Raw genomic sequence first — 22,004 nt, 5'->3', positions numbered from 1 at the left:
ACAGGGAAAGGAGGGTGTTGAAGAGAGAAAGATCAGAAGATGGGATGTCAAAGGGGAGAAGACAGTAAAAAGGTTTTAGGATGTACTTTAGAGTTTGACACTGCCACATAAATAACCATATTCTTTAGAGCTTTTTCACTTGTGAGTGTGTGTTTGCGTGCATTTGTTTATAACATATTATGGGGACCTTAACTTGATATTCCACTTGTGTTGTCTGGACCCAACTCCATTCTGGGTCATAGCGGCTTTAACTTTTGTTTAAGAAGGGTTTAAATGCCCTTAAATATCTATTTTCTCTATCAGCTCATTACTATGAGTGATGTGGTCCTACATGATCTCACAATTTTCTGCCAAATTCACACGAAACATTTATATATTTTGTTTTTGTCCTTGCTTTTTGCACTGAAGTGGGCGGGACTCTGGAAAAAGGTGGTGTCACATATTTGTGGGATCCAATCAACAACACTCAACATGTGATGACAGTTGGGTGGGTTGTTTGCTTTTGTTGCCTGGCTGCTTTCAATCAAATCTGATCAAACCACACCCATGTCAAGTTTTTGAGTAATCAGTTCATAACAAATAATTTTTCAGAACTTTAACTGGGAATACAGGTTTTTGTTCTTGTTCTTAGGGGTATGTATGCGTATGAGAGGATCTGTCTGAGCACGGTCCAATCTTTGTGCATATGTGTGTGCATGTGCATGTATCTGATGCATATAATATCATTGTGCTGTATGTGTGTTTTTGTTGTTGTGTGTGCGTTGTATTATGAGTCCTCCTCTAAGGACCTAAAGTCATATTAAATTCAGGCCATCTCTTCATGTTGGTTATGAGGAACTGTTTCATGTTGTTTCATAGAGCAACAAGGTTCTGTGTGTTAACTAAATTATCATTTTATTAGTCACACTTTTACCAAAATTGGTTTCTCGTTCAATCAATCTTTCTGCTCTTTCTCTATATGGATAGTTCTTCTTCCATTAATCAGAGTCAGAGATAAGTAATTTCACCAAGTGCAGTGATGGCACAGGGTGGCTAAGTGCTGACACATTATAAGATACTTGGCCAGTGTGCCAGATACTGTGCATCATTTATTAGGCTATTGTGGAATAAAGTGCACAATAAAAAAAAAATTGGTTTTGGAAATTATCGTAGCATATATATAGCAGATATCATCTAAGCAGATATGTTTACTTTTAGTCATATGTTGTATTTTTTAAAACATGTATAAGCCATGCAAAGCTTATTTGTGTCATTTTTTCTACAGCCACATGTGTGCATGTAAAACAAGAATAATATTTGGCAAGACACCTCTATAATTTGCTGTTTTTTCTCTCTTCTCTCGCTCTTTGTTACCCTCCAGCCTCTTCCAGAGTCCGAGTACAACAGCAGTCCAGAGACTGTGGGATACAGGCTGCGTGTGTGGAGGACAGACGGCCAGGGGGATGACAGGACTGAGGATGTGGAAGGAGCAGGAGGGACCAGTGAGGCCACAATAGAGGGCTTGAATCCCTGGACCCAGTACCAGGTTCAGATACAAGCCTACAACTCCATAGGACCTGGACCATGGAGCAGCACTGTTGCTGCACACACTGCAGAATCTGGTACAAACACAGACCTCATTCACTCCTGTTGGCAATTGTCCAACAGAGCTGTCAGGCCAATAATTTTTTTGGTATTATTTTGTTTTTGTTGTTGTTTTTTGCCTTAAGTGTAACTGAAATCCCAAAATGGGATTTATGTTATCCACCAACTAAATCGTATTTCTAGGAAATCCATGACAATTGTTTTTGTGGTTTTGTTGAGTAGGGCTGCTTAACGGTGCAACAAACTTCCATTGTGATTTTGAAGTTTATTTCTGCCATACTTATTACCAAAATAACACCTCTTAAAATTACATTTGGGACAGAATAGAAAATCTGTCGCTGATTTCAGTAAAGTTGGCAAGAAACTTGGTTAACAGGCAGGTGGAGCCGTTTTACTTGGTACATATGTTTCAACAAATCAGGGGAAAAGCCCTTGCCCTAGCAAGTGCTAGCGAGCTAGCTGTTGGCTAACTTAACCCTTTTGTTAAAGGCATACAGACATTAGGCTTTTGTTGATAAGAAAGGCATGTTTGCGTTCCCACAGGAATTGGTAAGTGTTTAATTTATTATCTGACCTGGCTGGTCACATTTTGTTGCTCTGATCGGTTGAAGACGAAATAATCTTGTGTCACAGCCCTATTGAACAGTGTGATGTTGCAGCAGTTCAGGGGACATGTAGTCCCATCCAGGATGTCTAATTCACCTTCTTCACCTTCTTCTATCACATAGTCTCAGATCATGGATTTGACCTTTGGTGAGATCAACGCAGTTATGCTGATGTTGAATTTGTTACACAAACATTTTTGATCAGTGTTGTCTGAGCAAGAATATTACAGTAGGTGTAATGTGGATGAAAATATAAGGCCAGATGTAAGCAATAGGGCTGAACGATTAATCGTTTTCAAATCGAAATTGCGATTGGAAAGAACACGATTAGCTAATCGTGCAGACGGTGATTAAATTGTAGGTTAATCATGCTGCAAATTCATTCCGTTGTCATCCTTGTGTGACAGACCTGTGCTAACCAATCACAGGTGCCATACGCCTCCTGTTACTGTCCTACTCACCAATCAGAGCGGGCACAGGGCGTAACTGTACATTGTACAACAACAAACGAAACTAGAGGAAAACCTGTGGGATAATAGCATCAGGCGAACCGACACAGGCAGCGGCTGTGCCGCGGTTTTGTTCGGCGTCTGTTGTTCGGTGTTCACACTGAAGTGTTTCAGCAGCTGAGCGTTTAGCCTTCCCTGCGATGTTGTTAATTTGTCCTTTTTTGGGCTTCAACTACGGTTAACAGCTCTCAGTGAGCTCGTTTAAGGATTATTATTTCGTTCCACTCTGTGCAAGCTACACATCCCACATGGAGCATTTCAGAATAAGAGCGTTTTGCCTGCCTGATTTTTGTGACTGGTTCTGATTTTGTTAATTTGTTCAGTTGTCCTTGCTTTTTGTGCTTCTACTATGGTTAAGTAGGCTATGTAGTTAAATTGTTTCTTTTTTGTCTGTTTTAACTGTGTTTAATGTTGATAGACGACCAGTGGCCTGTAGGCCTACTACGAAGCGGGGTAACTGGCTTATCCAGGTAACTTCAGAAGTAACTTTGTGACGTCGGGTGTAACTTCCTGATTAACCCGCACTACGAAAGATGGATAGGTGTTAACCGAGGTCTGTTGCCATGGCAATTTATGCTGCATCTCTAAACTGCTCCGAGCAGGTTTTGTTCGTGGTTATCTCAAGGTTACCCTTCACTTGGATACACACCACATCTGTACTGATGAGAAGTAGGATATTATTACACACCACTTTATAATGTATTTAGATTTCATCCTGATTTGTTCCACTGCGGTTGCAATGAAGTTGCTGAACACAACAGCATTACGTTCAGACAGCGAGCCCTGTAGCCTGTGATTTTAGAGATGAAATCTTAATTAATTAACGGAACAGTTTCTTAGATTTAGCGCAACTGTAGTCTATAATTGAATTCTCCTAAGTGTTTTCACACATTTAGATTGACTATTTTGCGTGTCCAAAAAATAGGGAGCCAGGGTGAGGATTAGCCTAATAATCGAGAAAAAGATCCTTGTTGAAAGTGTGAAATTTACAAGAAGAAAAATCGGAAATTCCCTAAAATTCAATCAAATCAATCAAATGTCATAAAAATAATCCAAAATCACTCTGTTTTCTTCTGAATACGCCCAATCCAAGGCAAAGTCTCTAAAGTGCATGGTAGTGATTGTGGGCTAAACTCATGAGTAATTCCTCACTGCTAAATCCAACTGCAAAAGTTTAATATTACTTTCCAATGCATGCTACTACACAGCAGAGGTGTGTGTGTGATGTTGCAGCCTTGCAAAGTGAAGTTTCTCTCATAAATGTGTGACTATAACATCAGAGAATATTCAAGTTTTTACATGTAAATTAATCTTGGAAATTAAATTTTCTCTCGGATTATTAGTAGGCTACCTCTCTCCGCTGGCTTAAACTACAGTAAGAACCCTGTGAAGATAATTCATTTACTCAATGTGATGCCTTTGTCGTCCGCCACGGTATTAGATTTAGCCGTTAACTTGTCTTTACATTGATAATTTCCTGACACTTCCAACGTGCATTCCTCTGGAGAAATACGGAGCATGCGCCGTTGTAAAAAAAACTCTGCCTGCATTGCCGAACACACCCTTATATGCAAACGCGTATAACTCCAGTGTAGGCGGTCAGAGTTTGTGAACCCTGACTTTGCCTGATAACCCTGAGTTAACTCTGAGTAGGTTGAACTTCCGTCTTAGTACAGGCCACAGGAGTCTGCATAATTTGTTTTATTTTGAAAATTGACTGGATTCTCTCCATTGTTCTGTGTTCTGACTTCCTGCCCAGTTCATGTGCTGCTTGTCACGGCTTCCGTCAAAAATAGACTGGCAATGAAAATTTAACTTTTAAAAAATAATAATCGCAAATCTAATAGTAATCGCAATATCTGGCAGAAAAAACGCAATTAGATTTTTTTCCCCAAATCGTACAGCCGTAAAGTAAATGGAATATATTCTGTTCAGTGATAAATGACTGCAGGCGTGTTTTTTCTATTTGCTGCTTGCCTGCTTACTTTATGAAGATTTTTTTTGTTACACCATTTTCTTGCAGAAATGTATAACAATAGTGGGATTTTGTTGATTGAATCATTATTTTCTCAAAATTGTGGGTCACATCTTTAAAGTCAGCCAGCACAGTTTGTCGTTATCTTTAGATCTATGTTTTATGACCTCATTGGATTTTTAAGAACTTCAGCCTTACTTTATTTATGTATAATTAAATAATGTGGTACTAACACTAGAAAGATTCAATATAATTGGATTCAGGGGGATATTTCTCTAGGGGAGTGTCATTGATTTTGATATCACATGCAGTGAATTTAATCCTGACACATAGATGTCAAATTAAAGAAAAAACAACATGAAGTGTCTTAGTATGGAGTCACAAGCCTCCTTGCCAAGTCTATGGAGCTCTACTGGAGGGATTAATACCGTTCCTCCACAAGATATTCCCTCATTTATTTATACAAACTTTATTTTATCAGGTTATCTCATTGAGATGAAGATCTCTTTTAGGGTTAGTTGTAGGGTTTGGGTTAGAAAGAAAAACAAACATAGCTAGACATAACAAAAGAACATACAGTATCAGCTGATAGCATCAGATGTGAAACTGGGTTCTGCACATTACAGAAAACACATTTAACACATTTAATCTGTTATTGCTTTCATTACAATTGTTTAAAAGTTTCGTCTAACCAAGATTGAACACACTGCCGTAATGAAAAAAGTTTTAGTCTGACTTTCTGCTGTAGTGGCATAATATTCATTTAATTCATGCGAAATTGAAGTGGATGTGATTTATTTTCAGAATATTTGTGTCACAGGGTTAAAAACAATATGGTAATAAAATAAATAATGACGTCAAGAAAGACTTTGTATCTTTTCATATTGCTTTCACTGCAGGCCATGAAGGTCCCCTCTTTGCTAGGTAGACAAACGGCAGGGTTTCAAGTCCCCTCTTGGCAATTTGTTTTTTCAAAATGAGTAGAAATAGTCATCTATTCTTGGTTGGTGTTGAATGATCCCCAGTTGGTAATGAAAATAATGAAGGAGTGTGTGTGTGTGTGTTCTCTAGTTCCATCTGGATCTCCAGTGAATGTGACTGCTGAGGCTGTGAGTTCCACCAGGATCCTGCTCACATGGTCTGCTCTCCCTCTGGCACAGAAGAACGGAGTCATTCTGGGATATAAGGTTTATAAAACACACACACACACACACACACACACACACACACACAATCCTACCCTGGAAATCTCACTTGACCCCCTTAGCCCATTTTATCACTTCCTCCAACAACTTCACATACTCACACACACAGAGATGCACAGACACACAACAAAAATCTAATGTAAGATGATTATGACGCAATATCCTGTAACTGCTCTAGTTTGTTCTTCCTACACGCAGCTACTGTAAGTATGTGTGTAATTGTGCACATGCATATGAGAGAGGCTTTAATGTTTAATACCCTTTTGATAAAAAAGCTTGTATCATGTTGTAGTAGAAACAATGGCTGGATTATTCACTTGTGAAAAATGGAAACTAATCCATAATGCCTCTTGGTTTTGAAAACTACTTTGTTTATTTGAAATTTAAAGCATAAACCGCAGTTTAAGCAAGAGATGGTGATTTGTTGAGAATACATGCAGAATGTGGATTTGCTTAGCATTAGTATTTAAGTCCAAACTTGCGATGCACTTAAGCAACATAGCCTACAGTCTCTCCACGTCTGCCAAATAGGAGCTCATCCTTTCCTTGTGTTTTGAAACTAAGTTAGAGGAGTCTGTCTTGCTGGAACCCTCCGATGGTGAAGTTGTTGACATACTCTCATGTGCAGGTTTCTAAGGAAAAAATGGATAAATACTGTTGATGGTAAAGTGCAAAGTGCACTCATTCTTGAGTGCACCACTTACTGGCAGTCACATCTCTCGTTTCACACTCAAGGTGGTTCTACCTGCTTTTTGTGCACTCCCACGCATACCCTCCAGGGGTTTATTATAATGTACTGCACTTCTTGTTTGATTTTCAAATAAAGAAAAGACACGTACCAGTTTGTCTGTATTTTTTGCAATATTGCCTTTCTTGTTCAGTGGCATGTACTATATGTGGCAACCCTCAGCATCCTTAGAAAGAAAATTTTACAGAGAAAGAACATGAGAAATATATTTGCTAATTTAAAAGCAGCTTTGAATACAGCACTTAATCACCACCTAAAAAAACTAGCAGAAGAAAGCTTTAAAAGGGAGGACATTTATCCTCAATTGTGTAGGCATGGTTGTATTATAAATACATACATCTACAGAAGAAAACAGGCTGTGACTGTGTGATATAAACCAGCCCCATCCAGTGTTTTGTGGTGTAAAATTCAGGTCATGTTATCCACCATGCCCAAAGCACATCACACCCCCCATCTGTGTGTTTTTTGTGCCCTCCTGAGGTTCACACTGGGCTATATGCCTACCATGTTAATAGATAGGAAGTGGCTGCCAGCAGCAGCTCTTCAACACCTTTTATCCCCAAGTAGATGTCAAATAGTTCTCCTGCCTCCTGCCACGCACTCCTCCTGACTATTTCTGTTTTTAGACACTTATTAAGAGCTGACATTTTCATTCATAATGGTTTTAAGTGTAGCGTGCAGTTCATGAACATGGCAAAATGGAAAGAAAACAACACATAAAGAGCAGTTTATACCTACATACTCCTGTTGCCAATGAAAGTGCATTGTGTTCTAATTTGTTTTGTTTTTTAGATGGTGTAGTTTTAATTTCAGAATCAGTTTCATTTTAAGGATGGGTCTGGTGATATTCTACATTTTTCTCATTGTCAACAAATCAACAAAAACGAAAACACCAAAACTAACAGGTATTTCTACTGAATACAAAACCTGATATAGCCTATTCTTCTCTGCCACAGACCTCCATTGTTGTAAAATAAAAACAAAACACATCAGTAAGCCACACCATTACGTTGGCTGACATGTACGTTTATGATACAGTATCTTGTGGCACATGTGTGATTCTGGACTATATGAAATATAGCAATGGCAGTAGGGGGCCGATGGGGCAGTTTATAAGACACATGCCTCTGGTCGGGGAGACACGTGTACAATTCCCACTGCAACATCCACCAATGTGTCCCTGAGCAAGACACTCCAGAGGCGTGCAACCTCTGACACATGTAGCAATTTTAAGTCACTTTGAATAAAAGCATCAGCTAAATGACTAATTAAATGAAATTGACTTGACTATGAAAAACGTTGCTCTGTATTTTCTGTCTGTTCACGCTGCTTAAAAATATAACTTTGCTTCTTTTAAAAATGAAACTGTATATTTGTGATCAGTTTTTTAACTTAAATAACTGATTTTTGCGCCTCTTGGGGGCAGCCGAAATAAGTTATGAACACTACACTAACATATTATCACTGTTTAAAGTTTTTTGAGAACAGTTGCTAGCTGTGGTATTAAACAACGCTATGAGTGGTGACAGTGAACCAAAACAGTAAAGACGCTTCCTGGACAGCTAAACAATGAGCTGAAAGTTGCAATAAAAACCTTTCACACACAAGTGGACCTGTGATCTATTGTTAATATTAAAATAATGATTATAGCAGTTTTAAAGATTTAAATCTGAGGTATGAAGGAACAGGCTTGGGACTTGAGACAGGTTGCAATGAAAGTACTGAGAGAGTTGGTTTTGGTCTTTTAATGGCTTTTGATGACAATCACAAAAACATCACAAACCTGATCCTTTAACATCACCAAAGCTTCTGTAAATGAAGGGAAAAAAGTGCAGGATGTAATGTTTGTTAAATCTATATCTATATTTGTGATTACGATCACGTGTGACCTGTATGCCTGTTTCTGTGTGTCTGTGTCCAGGTGTTGTACAGCGAGAAGGAATCAGAAGGTCCCCCCAGTGTTCAGCTGGCAGAAGGAGAGGGGAGTGTGTCGCTTCTCCTCGGGGTTCTCCAAAAATACACGGTGTACGTGCTGCAGGTGCTGGCTTACACACGGTTGGGTGACGGTCCACCCAGCAACCCCATACTGCTCAGAACCAAAGAAGATGGTAGGATCTCTCTCTCTCTCTCTCTCTCTCTCTCTCTCTCTCTCTGTCTGGTCACTGACCTTTCTGTCCAGCAGTTTGTTCAACACGTTTGCCTTCTTCTCACCTCTGTGGCTGTTTTTCACCTCTTTACACCTCTACAGTCAGCACAGCCAGCAGCCTCTTTCCCTACTTCACTGATCATCCACTGGGTTCACCTCACCCCTCAGACCCCTCCACAGCCCAGACATGGAGAGCACATTGCCGTAGTGTGTTCCATGTGTGCGGATCTCTTCCGATGCTACCGTGGAAAATTTTTCAGTATGCCAGGAACCCGGCCTGGTCTTTTTGAATAATAAAACACAAGCAAGCACACACAAACAATCTCAAAAATACACACCCAGAAAGACTCACACACATACACACACCCTCATCCTCTGTCAAATAGTGTCACGTTTGAAAAGTTTTTCTCATTTCATGAAATGAAACAAGAACGGGGAAGTCAATTCCTGGCAATGTATAATGAACCTCCATCCTGTCTGTCAGTCATACGCATACTGTACACACACATAAATGCTTACTCACGTTAGCATGTATTTGGTGATGTGGAACATGTACTTTCATCAGGAACAAAGACATTTACCAAAGAAAATTACATTTTCTATTTTGTCTCTTGTAGAAGTGCCTCTTCAAAATGTATAAGACGCTCACTCTATATACAGTTTCTGTGTGTGGGGAGAGCATATGCACATACATCTGTGAGCCTTGGTACCATCACACCAACTTATTAGAATATTAGAAATTAAAAAGTGTTTGATGTTAAGATACTGTCTTTCTCACTACAGTGTTGGGGATTCCTTTTGTGCTTCTTTCTGCTGCTCTTTGTATATATTATCAGTTTTATTCTGCTGCCAACTCCCTTCTCTATTTGTCTCTCCAGTCCCAGGCCCCCCTGTCAGGATGGTGTTTCCAGAAGTTCGATTGTCATCAGTTAGGGTGGTTTGGCAGCCACCCACAAACCCCAATGGCATCATATTAGGTACAAAAACAAGCACACACATATGAGAAAGCAGATATTTTAAAGCAACGTTGAAATCATAATCCAGTGTTTTACACTTGTTGTGACAACAGATTTATTTTCAATTGCTGAAAGACAGAGCTCGCCTTATAGAGGGAATGAGTTAGCAGTTTTGAACACACACACACCGCTGTGGTCTTTCAAGGGAAAGAAGGAAGTAAAAGCCGTAAAATGAAAAAGAGCTGATTCTGTTTTTAGCTTTCAAACAAGGGTCAGCTCTCTATTCTCCACTTCAGTGCCAATTTGTTGGTGTTTATGTACGTGTATAAATGTGTGTGTGAGGGGCGGGAAAGGGGCTATTATATCTGCTGAAGCAAGACACCTTTTCTAATGCATACATAGCCTCATATACAAACGCACTGAGATTCACACATATCACTTGTTTCTGAAACTGCAAGCAAATAGCAGTGCGCGGCGTGAATCAGAAAGAACACATTAATGAAGAGAAAGAGAGGCAAGAGGAATGTGAGAGCAGCTGAGCTGGAAACAGAGAACAGAAGGGGAGAGATGGCAAAGAGGAGATGTATGGAGGTGAGAAGAGGGACAGGTGTGTCTCTGTGTGTGTGCGTGTGTCTGTGCCTTGCACAGGGGGGAGAAAGGAGTAGTGTTTGTCCTCGGGAGTTGAGCCGGACAGTGTGAGTGATGTGTGACTATATTGTAAGGGGAAGGACATTTAGCGCGACACCAGTCTGTGACAGAAGGATGAGTGGGAGGGCAAATCTCTCTCTCTAGATCAAACAGACACACACAAACACGCAGTCCTGCTGTGTCCTTGCTTAGTACGTGGTGTGTGTGGAGACTGTGTGTGTTTATGCAGACACAAATAACTGCTCTAACAGTGTTCCTTTAGTGCTCATGACTGCCTCATTTCTCCTTGGGTTCACAACCCATAGGGGACTGACACAGAAGGTGGACAGAAGAGAAACAAGACCGCAGAAGGTGCATTATGTAATTTGGCACAAGGCTGTAAGGCATTTGTGTTTTCACATAAACTTTCGATGAATATAATATAGCCACACACACGCATCCCAGTGGCAAATACATGCTGCATCCCAATTCCATACTAATTGTAATCATGTTTTGAGTATGAAGTGTGTCAAGAAAAAGCTACTCAAACAAGTCAGTATGAAGACTGCTTGAATTAAACATGTCTATATACTATGTGCAAAAATAATATACTATAAAATACTGTATTAGTTGTACATGCTGGTTGGAAAAACTACAATGATGGCGGTGGCGCTGGCTTATAGAACATCTGTTGTGGTGTCTATACTCAAACACAGAAATCCATAAGTCGTTCTAACAATTTATTAGTTTGAAAATTTAGTCAGGGGTGGATGGATGATTGTTGAACATTAAGAAAATATCACAAATTAGAACAGTAGCAGTAAACACAGGTGTAAATTAGTAAAGCAAATCAAGTCATCATTATTCTCATTTAGTTCAATTAATTCATTCATAATCTCAGCATTAAGTACGTCTTGCAGCTTACTAACATAACATCTAATATAAATGCAATACAAAACAAACCATTAAACACTTAACCATGAAATATTAATCAAATTAATTACGATTGTAATTTTGATTAACAGGCATAGTCTTTTTGTTCGGTATTCAGTCGTGGTTTAGAGGAGAAAAGCCTAACAAGCCTGTGGTGAACATTATAGTAAAACTAAGCTTGTGTCAGTGTGTAAAACCTAGACCTAGGACCTAGAGTCACAATACATACTGCTGCAGTTTTACTCACAAGCTTGGAGCTCTAAAGTACTTTATTGTACAGTCGTAGTACTGATAATATAAGTTAACTGTTAAGCTGGCTTAGTTTTAGCTTCATTAACACAGACAAGGCAGCATTGAGCAGCTAGAAGCAGAAAAAGTACTGTACATGTTACATCTTTTCAGTGGAGATGGACTTTCACTATCATGAGACACCACATGACATCACATGAGTCACTTTGCCTCATGTGATTTAGCCTCATGTATCCGGTAGCAGCGATGCCCTAATGATATTTAGTACAGAAGATAATGCTATGCTCTGACCCAATTGTTTAGATGCAAGCGGATTTGTTATCTAGCTGTTATCCAATAATCTTCTACACACTGCGCTCACATTAATATACAATCAGACCATCTGATGAGATTATCACCCGCACAACCAGATTAGGTGCCTCTGAGCAGATTACCATCCTGGCAGTCTTACTGTGAACCAATCACCTCTGCACACTTGTGTGTTTGTGTGAGTTTGCGGATGTGCCGCTGTGTGTATTTGCAATCTTCATATTGAGAGCCTTTGTGAGTGGCCAGTGGCCTGTGGAAAGCTTGGTTGGGGATCAGTGGTTTGAGTGTATGTGTGTATGGGTTGAAGGGTGTTAGTGTTATTACATGGCCTACTGCACATGAGACAGAGAAACAGGCACAAGTCGGGTACACTGGCGGACAGAAGAGGGGCTGTATGTTTATATAATGTATGTAGGGGATTTTTAGTATATATGAGTATATGAGCTGTGAAGTGTGTGTTCAGTGACAGAATTATGTCTTTCTCTCTAGCTTTGTGTGTGCTTTCGGTAAATGCAGAGTCTAAGGGCTTCATTCATACTCAGGTATTAATAGCAAAGCAGCTTCATGGATCACATCTCTTCAGAACAGATAGGGACGGTTTCAGGAACTGAAAGAAAAGTGTGTTTGTTTGAATACGTGGAAATGAGAGTGTGTGGTGCATGACATTGTATGGTTATGTTTTCAGGCTTTTTCCTATCTGATATTGGGCTGTGTCTTTGATGCCCGCGGGCTCTGTGATTTAAAGTAGGCCACAAAAAACAAAACAGAAATGCATTCACACACATTTTTCACACATATTTCAACTATCTTCCTCTCTTTGTCTGTCTTTCCTTCTGTCCCTCACTAGGCTACCAGATCTCCTACCGCTTAGACAGCAGGGACCCTCAGCGCTGGACCACAGTGGAGGTGGGCTCCAATGCACGACAGTTCACCGTCACAGGACTTTCCCCTGAGCAGAACTACATGTTCCAGCTCACTGCTCGCACCGCCGTAGGCTGGGGGGAGGAACAGGAAGCCCTAGTTGTTACCACTGAACGTAGAGGTAAAGGACACACACGCATGCGTTTTACATAGTATCTGGTTTGCTATCATATCTGTTTCTGTAGCCATGAAGATGTTAATCCCTCCTATTAAAAGCTAATTGGAGCCTGACCCCTGTGAACTCTCAAGCTGCCACAAAAACATGAGGTGCTGAATTTATTTGAGCAGTTCACATTTTATTGAGATCATATTTGAATTAAAGCTGCAAGCAGCGTTGGGCGGGCCCTTGCATGTGTAGTGCGTCAGGGTGTGAGGCGGCCGCGTTGAATATTCTGGAGCTCTGCCGGTGCGGCTGTGAATTTTTCACGCGCTTCGGACACTGCATAAAGGTGTTATACGTCACTTCCTGTGTCCCCTTTGTGGCGCTACATAGCACTTGCCGCTATGAGTATAAATTAATATTGGCATGTAGATGTGTTCGGGGCGGGACAGTTATCAAGCACGTAAAGTTTTGTGCATGTATACTGAAGTTACAACAACTTCCTGTGTCATGGCGAAGCATGGCACTTGATCTTTGATGCCACGCCACAGATGAAAACTCACAGATAGCAAAACTTTTCATCGTCAATGCCTTTAGAATGCACAGTAGAAAATGTAAGTCGATACGATTAATTCCCTAGGAGGAGTTTGTTAAAGTACGGACCTTGTAAAAGGCCATAATTGGGCTGTAATTGCACATTCAAATGATGAAACATGATACATGTACCACAAAAGTGTTGTGCATGTTGGTGATTCAGTGCGCAGGGGCTGCATCTTTGAAGGGACTGATTCCAGCAGGTGGCGCTATGAGGTTGAGTAAATTTTAACCTGTAGATGTGTTCAGGGCATGACCCTTATCAAATGTGTGAAATCTGGTAGAGATATGAGCATGTACAGTGAAGTTACAACAACTTCCTGTGTCATGGCGAAGAGTTGATCTTTGACGCCACGCCACAAACACACCGTTATCCGCAAACTCACAACATTCACAACATAGTATCATCAATGTCTTAAGGCTCTTCTGAGACCGTTTTGAAGCAGGTGAGGCAAATATGTTGGGAGTAGTACATAACAGCATGAAACGTCTCATTTCCTGTTACCAGCACATGGCGCTCTGACATCGGGTGTTTGTTGGCATATGGGTGTGTCCAGGGCGGGACTTTCATCCTACATGTAAAGTTTGGTGCAGATCTGAGCATGCACACTGAAGTTATAACAACGTCCTGTTTCACGGCGAATCATCGATTTTGGATGCCAGGCCACAGACACGCCCATTGACGAAAACTCACAGATAGCACAACTTTTCATCGTCTATGCCTTTAGAAGGCACAGCAGAAATTTGAAGTCGATTGGACTAATTCCCTAAGACAAGTTCGTTAAAGTATGGAATGTGTAAATTGCCAAAAATGACCAATTAATCCAAAATGGCTGACTTCCTGTTGGGTGTTGGGCATCGCTCCAAGAGGCTTTATTGTATGTCTGGACATGATACACCTGCCACAGAAATTTTGTGCACATAGGTGAAACTTTGTCCGGGGGCTGCTCTGTAGGGGGCGCTAGCGAGCCATTTTGCCACACCCATGTGGGAAACCCATAATATACGAAATTTTTCGCCGCATCTGAATTATGTGCACAATTATGTTAAATATTATGTTAAGTTTGGTGAGTTTTCGAGCATGTTTAGGCCCCCAAACTTGAGGTTACTTTGCAGAAAGAAAAAAAATCCCTTCAGTTTCAATAGGGACCTCGCACGGTTCGTGCTCGGGCCTTAATAATAGTACAGTACAGAGTTTCTTATTTTTAAGAGCGCACACACAGCGAGGTGCAGACCAGTGAGATCCCAACTCTTCTCCAGTGCTTTAATCACCAAACATTTGAACTCATTTAATTTTTACCTAATCTTTTAAAATAGTCATCTGAATAATTAGGTTGAAAGAATACAGAATTGATTTACTTGATAATAATTAATGACATTCACCCATTGATGGGTTAAGATGAAAAAGTGTATTTGTTAGGGAATAATGTGAAAAGTTGATTATATTGATGTTATACTCTGTCTTTGTGGTTATAGTTTTTTAATGCAGATTATCTGTCTATGGAGTTTATTGCTGAATAAGTAATACCTGGGGATGTTGTCTTAACTTCAACTTATATTGTTGCTTAGTAAATCATGACATTAAATGTTTGAGAATGTGTAGAGAAATACTTCAAGGTTGAAACCAAGTTTTCAGGGTCTTTAAGACCTTTAATATGACAATAAGACTTTGACATGCCCCAACAGCAAGAGGTGTAAATGACTAAAGGTCTAAATGGAACGGAGTCGTCATTAATGTTACTAGTTGCACTTGTGCTTTTTCTGCTATGCTGAGTCAAAATGTCAGCTGTAAAAGATGCCTATAGGGATAAACAGTATGTTGTTAATGGGTCAGTTAATGGGTTAGTTTGTGAAGAATGAAATAAACTTTACAGTGTGTACACATTAAGGCATGGATTTTTCCCTCTTCTCTCTCTTTAGATTTAAAGAGGTAGAAATAGTAGCAGTATGATTTAATTCGGAAACAGTATTGAATCACACACTAATTGAACCAGAATAACAAGTGTGTTCATTTTGTTTTTTTTTTAAAAATTACTTCTCTACTTTGCTGGATAATTCAGCAAGAATAATGGGGTGTAAGCTTGGATGCTTTGACTAATGAGGAGTAAAATGTGCTTTTTTACATGCACAAAAGTATCTCATACCTCTTGTGGCATTTGCACCACAGCAGAGAATTAAATTGTAATGAAATTCACATTCAATTATAATAATGCATAAGGAAATGAAATGTGTTAAATAAACCAGATTAGACATGAAATTCTGTAAATAAGCCAATTTTAAGGAGGGACTTGATTTATGTTATTAATTTTACCTGTGCTTTTCAAAGTGTTTGCCATGGGGAAGTTCTATTGCAGGAGACAGCTACAATAATTTTATGGTTATTTTGTGCTCTCTTTTCATGTCAACTTTTAAATGGTCAAACATTTTATCTTATCACCCATTATGTTATTTCCTACAATAATGCCAATGCAGGAAGAGTCTGGAAAGGTTAGCTGAAGTTTTAGCATTTTAAGATTTTATGATCTCTGCAGCTCTACTTAGAGGTGTAATGAGTTGTGTTCGATGTGAAGTCCTTGCAGAGATAGAGAAAGAAGGCGTGGAGCTCGGATTGGTTATCATTGCTTCAACAACATGTAGTTTGTAGAGGGACACACATAATGCATTGTTAATGGGCTCCAAATATTAGCACAAAAAAAGTATGACCTTTCCAGTGTGTGTGGGACATTTTACATACAGAACAGGACGAAATGACATTTAGAAACTCCAGTGAATGGGAAGCTGCTTGGCAGTAAATGTAGATATTAAAATCACCAGGTATTAGCCCTCCTGCAGCGGGGAGAGTAAGGAGTTCCAAAAACTGCCTGGGTGGTCCATGCAACAGTAGTCCATCAAAGACAATCGCTGCATTCAGTCTGTTGATTCCTTCCACCAAACAGGCTAAACTTAATTGACTTGTTTAGTGAGACAACAAGGATTATTAGCTTTCTCATGCAACTGTCTCGCAACACTATCTACTTTCTCATAGGACAATGCTCTGTTGTGGGCTGGTGAAAAATGCACAGTTAATAGGTGAGAAAAAGAATCAGACTGGCAATGTGTTGAAATGGCAGCAGTTGGGAAGTCTTTTTTTGCCAGGAGAGAGCTGAAACTAAGATCTGAATGCCATTAATCTTAGATTCTAAACTAAGCTAATTACTATTGATCAATAGTTCTATCAACACTCTGCAGTCATGGTAATTTTCTCTTTTAGGGCAGCAAAAGTGTTGCAAATTTCTCTTAAACAATTCATGTAATTTTAGCAGTCACTTGCTTCATCATAGTGTATAAACTAGGAATTTTAAAACAGAAACACACTCAAACACAGTATGACAGCCCTTGCCTATGGCAAGATTTAGGAGGCTAAGCAGTGACTGTAACTCTCCTAAGACAGTTTTGTCTCCAAATATCTGTAACAGAAGAGATATATCCTCCAACACACAGTTAGTGGCCAAAAAGATTTTACAGTGACTTGACTTTGAAAGAGGTAGAGTAGTGCAGTTATTTTCCCTTCAATTTAGAAACTGCTGCCATTTGAAGATTCATTATTCTTTACTGTCTCACCAATGGTTACAATTTGCACAGTTATGAAAAAGAAAGTATTTACTGATCATAATCAGAATGATCAGTAAAATCTGACTTTTATTCTGAAGATGTGGGAGGCTAATCTGCCGTAGATAGGCTGCAGGTGTGTGCATATTGACTAGACAACACAGGTTCTATTTTTGGTTACTCGTGATAAAAGATTTTTGATTTCACGATGACAAGAGAAGGTAACATACTGGAACAAACTGACAAAAGATGTCAAGGTAGAAATGGCCCTGTATTACATTAACATTAGTAAGGCAAGAAACAGCAGTTGACGATAACGTAAGCAAACAGGAATCGCATGGATGGATGTTTCTTGAAACTTGCTGAATTGGTTTTAATACAAAATAAGAACACCAAAGAAGACACCTACAAATAAGAATGTGTTGTAGATAGTGGTATGTAGTCCATAACATAAACTTAACCATATTGTTTAACTGTGTTAGATAAAGCTACAAGCCATAATAGTCAATACTACAGTTCCATCATACATATACAGCATATCAATGTGTGTTACAACTACACGCTGAGTCACTACTGTTACATGACAGCATGTTCCCATGCTTTATACTGCGGTGTTTGTCAGCCTAGCATAGCCTGGGAAACCTGACTGCTTCCATTATAGAGTTAGGACAGAAGATGATTACATCATCATTACATATTATGTGTCCACCTGATGAATGTAAGTCCAATATTCACTCTCTTGTAGCTCTATTTTTAATCTCCATCAACACCTGAGGCTATATCTTCACCAGCTAGGTGCTAACTTTGAGTGCAGTTTGGTGCTTGGAAGGCAGTACAGTGGGTTTTTAGAGCTTTTTGCTGAAAACTACACTGATGAGAAAGCAAGAGTGAAGTAAGACAAGAAGGTTGTGGGCTGTAACACCAAGTCAGTGAGCTAAAAGATGTTAAAACACTCTGAATAGGCTGGAAAATGCAGAGCCATGTGATAATTCTCTATAGGTTACTATAAACGACACCTTTCACATTAATCTAGTGTTATTAAATTAAATTATTATATTATTAAATAAAAAAATATTGATTATAGTAGCTAGACTGATATTTTTGTTTTCTTTCACCAGTATTCCTTTCCAAATGTCAATAATCTTTATTGACTTAAATGTTCATATGTCTTATCATGTACTCTTGTAACTTATGTTTTTAGAGAAGCAAGGAGCATTAAATGACATACATGTTGTTTTGAAAATGTGGCTGAAAATTCATAATAAAAAGTTAAGATTCATAATAAAAAATAAGAAGTTTGACCAATCCTGAACTGAGAAGACCTATCCCACTAAAGTGAAATATCACTTTAAAAAGGAATTTCCAGTGGTTCTGTCGTCTCAGTAAGCTAACGCATGAATAACTATGGTTTGAACGTGTCTCACAGGCTTTGATATATGTCATCCTTGATCGCTCTCTCCAATTTTCTCTGTCAGCTGGCACTGTGTATGTCTAGTAAAGCATTGAAATGCTACAAAAGTTCCTATATTGAAATGTGACAGTGGAGTGATTTTTTTTTTTTTTTTTTTATGAAAACCTGGAATCATGATGTCAGATATTCTATTCAGAGCTGTCAGCTTGTGTAGGGCATTTTAATTGGATCAGATATCATAACATCGGCAGCATCATTATCAGGATTTCTTTAAAATAGAATTCAGGGGTTCTCTGTTCCACTTCAGTAACAAAATGGCCCATTTTCACTGGGAGATGGACAGAATAGCCTAATAGAGATTTCTTTCTGATGATGCTGAAGAGACCAACTTAATCTCTAGACAAAGAAAATTGGCTTTTTGAGTGTGCATGTGTGTGTATAGGCATGGGAGGTTGTGTGCATGTGCATGAATTATTTAGAGAAAACCGCACTTCCCACTAGAGGGAATAATCTGTGCTGATTTTTGTCTCCAAGTGGGTGATGACTGATAAAGTAATGGACAATATCATATTTAGCAGAATTCATCTCCCTACAACCATATTTTTTTCCCCTCTAGTACAAACAGTCTCTTTTTTTTCTCTACCCATCACTTCTAGCACACTCCTCTCCCTTGCGTAGCAGTAAACAGCCGTGTAAGTGCTAAAAGGACAGCACTTCTGACAATTATGAGTTTATTATCAGAACATGATCTTAACTGTGGAATGGAACAAGAGGAGAACAGACAGGGAGACACAGATGGTATCAGGAAAACAAAAGAGGGAGAGGATAGTCAAATCTTGAAGGGACTGAAGAATAAGGGCATGAGGGAAGAAGGGAGGCAAACAGATTTTACTTAAATTACTTGTGATAAGGATGAATGAAGAAAGGCAAGACCTTGTGTTCGTGTGTGTGTGTGCCTGTGCTTGTGTGCACGTTTGAGAACATAAGTGCAGATTAATTAAACTTCAGAGAGAATCGATAATGCTTTTATTTCTAGACTAAATCAATAACCTGATGCCCCTGAAATTAAACAGTTATGCCCCCCAACCGTGTGCTTTTGTTTGTTTGTGTGCGTGCATGCATGTGTGTACACACACGTCTACTAATCACACAGCTACTGCCAACACAGTTGTGCAAAGAAACTGACTCCCAGAGCCATCTTTCATCTTCTAATTGAAAAGCAAAGACACACACACACACACACCAGCAATCTGTTGAAAAATTGTTTCTTTGATGCTGCAGTGGTAATATGTCTTGTTTCATTTAACATATGTATTGCAACAGTCAATGTTTATGTGATGTAGATGTAGGCTGCCTGTATTACAAGGTATTTACAGAATTTGGTCAGTAGCTACCGTTGGGTATCATTTGAAGTTTTACGATACCAGTACCAAAACTAGTACCCTATTGGTACCGATACTAATTGAGTACTTCATTCGATACTTTTCATAAGGCCACCTGTTGAAGCCATAACCATAGTAGTTGATTGGTAGTCTATTGATGTTGTTATGGACAAGCAAGGTTAACTATTTTATTTTTTTCTTGTTTCAAATAACTGTTAAATAAAAGTATTGGGCAATTGTATCAGATCGCTCCTCATCCTAATTAGGTCATCCTCACTGGTTGTATTAGCCTATAAGGGGAAAGACAACAGCTTGGGAGTTTTTTTTGATATTTGAAGTAGTGAAATAGTTTACTGACCAAATAAGTTGTGGTATTTTTTTGATACCTTTGTTGAAAGTAAACAACGGAAAATTATTTTGTTAACTTTCGATAAATAACCTTAAAAGATATCCGAGAGTGTTTGTCTGTCACAAATATAGAACGAGTAAGGAGTCTGTTTATACAACTCACTTAACTACACTAAAGACTCACAAACGGAGGAAAAGAGCGGCTGCACATCCAGCTGATCAAACCAACTACACCTGAAGCATGAGTAAAATCAGCTGATCGCTGCTGCGCCACAAAAGCGTTTAATTAATGTAATGGAACGCAGCGATCGATCAACGACAAGTGATGTGAATAGCAAATAAAAATGCACAGAGAAGTGTTAAATGATACCAGAAGATGAAACCAACGGAAAGCAAGTTGTGGCAATAAACATGCAACAGTGACGAACATGCCTGAAACCGCAGCCGAAGGTGAGCGGCTGTTAAAATCACACATGGACTTGTGTAGGCCTTTTTTATACAGTCTATGGTGCAGGCACATAAGGAAAAAAGGCGTGCTCTTTCTTTCGTGTGCTGTTTGCATGTTTGTCTGCAAGCAAAACCATACAAATCATTGTCATTTTTTGCCGCAATCTGGTTACAAAAAGTATCGATCGAAGTACTGGTTTGACTGGAGATGTTTCAATTCTACTCGTTACGGGGCTATTTCGGTCACAAAACACATCCCTATCCATAGCAGTCTCCATTGGTCCAGATAATTCATTTCAACATGTATAGTTACAGACAGAAGGCAGATTAAAAGAACCCCCTGAATTAATGAGTGGCAAAACATATTCAATGCAGACGTTTCTGTCAGGGAAGTAACTGGGTTACAGTCGGCTCTCTGCATTAAACGGATTTCTTAAACATCATGTTAGCTAGATTTCCACTTAAAAACAGGTTTCTTGGTGAGGTATCTGAGGGGTCTTTAATCTGCTTTTTACATGACAAAGACGTCAGAGGAAGTACCCCTTTATAACTGTGACAGCAGACAAATGAAAGGAAAGATCATTACAGGTAGCAATGTGTAAATAAAATAATTCTAGTTAAAATAAGAGCATTGGAGCTGTTCTGGAGGCTCCTGTGAAGATGTTTTGACTTTTTTTAATTGTCTATCTTTTTCATCCAGCAACTTCTTGACTAAATGTGCAATGCTCTGTTCTTTACTTTGTCACCCAACTGTCTATCTAAAGCTAGAGATACCTTATATGAAGTCTATGATGAACAAAAGTACACACACATGTATGTATGTAGTGGTATGTGGTAACACAATCACACAATGTTAAACTACTAGAGGACATCATTTTATATTAATGAATGTTTATAATGCATCAGATTATCAATTATAATCAATATATATTTTTATCAAGTTGTAATTGCTCTTGAAATTTTAATGTGTTGCTCTCTTTTCCTTCTCCTTCTACCACTTCAATTCCCCTGTTGTGATCTTTGTCACATCACTTTTTCTACTCTCTTTCTTCCCCTCTCATCTCTCCTCTGCCTCTTTTGTCTCCTCCCACTCTTCTCTTTTTTTAACTTCCATCTTTCCCTGTCCTTACCATATCCACAGAGCGTCCCCAGCCACCCAGGAAGTTGTCTGTTCCTCAGGACGGGGTCGAATCTCGCCGTCTTCGCCTCCTCTGGGTTACAGGTGGTTCAGGGTCTTCCCCGCTGAGGTACTTCACTCTGCAGGTCAAAGAGCTGCCCAACGGAGACTGGAAGACACACACCGCAGACATCTTGCATAATGTGACCACCTGGACCGTTAACAGGTACTCGTGCACATATGTACAGTC

The 22,004-nt window shown here is 39.3% G+C and overlaps 1 protein-coding gene across 2 annotated transcripts in view; it reads left to right on the top strand.

Annotated features, from left to right (window-relative positions):
• Positions 1-22,004, top strand: part of LOC119898741 (protein sidekick-1-like) — a 240,671-nt gene that overhangs the window by 197,512 nt on the left and 21,155 nt on the right. For both annotated transcript variants that reach the window (XM_038712948.1, XM_038712947.1), the window contains 6 exons: positions 1,361-1,601; positions 5,745-5,860; positions 8,548-8,734; positions 9,651-9,749; positions 12,694-12,888; positions 21,779-21,980. In XM_038712948.1, the coding sequence (XP_038568876.1) occupies positions 1,361-1,601; positions 5,745-5,860; positions 8,548-8,734; positions 9,651-9,749; positions 12,694-12,888; positions 21,779-21,980 (1,040 nt within the window). The remainder of the gene's footprint in view (positions 1-1,360; positions 1,602-5,744; positions 5,861-8,547; positions 8,735-9,650; positions 9,750-12,693; positions 12,889-21,778; positions 21,981-22,004) is intronic.

This window comes from Micropterus salmoides, unplaced genomic scaffold, assembly GCF_014851395.1.
Source record: "Micropterus salmoides isolate LMB-PRFRI ecotype aquatic unplaced genomic scaffold, ASM1485139v1 Ms_hic_scaffold_12, whole genome shotgun sequence".
Lineage (NCBI taxonomy): Eukaryota > Metazoa > Chordata > Actinopteri > Centrarchiformes > Centrarchidae > Micropterus > Micropterus salmoides.
This window is presented reverse-complemented; position numbering and strand designations above follow the sequence as displayed.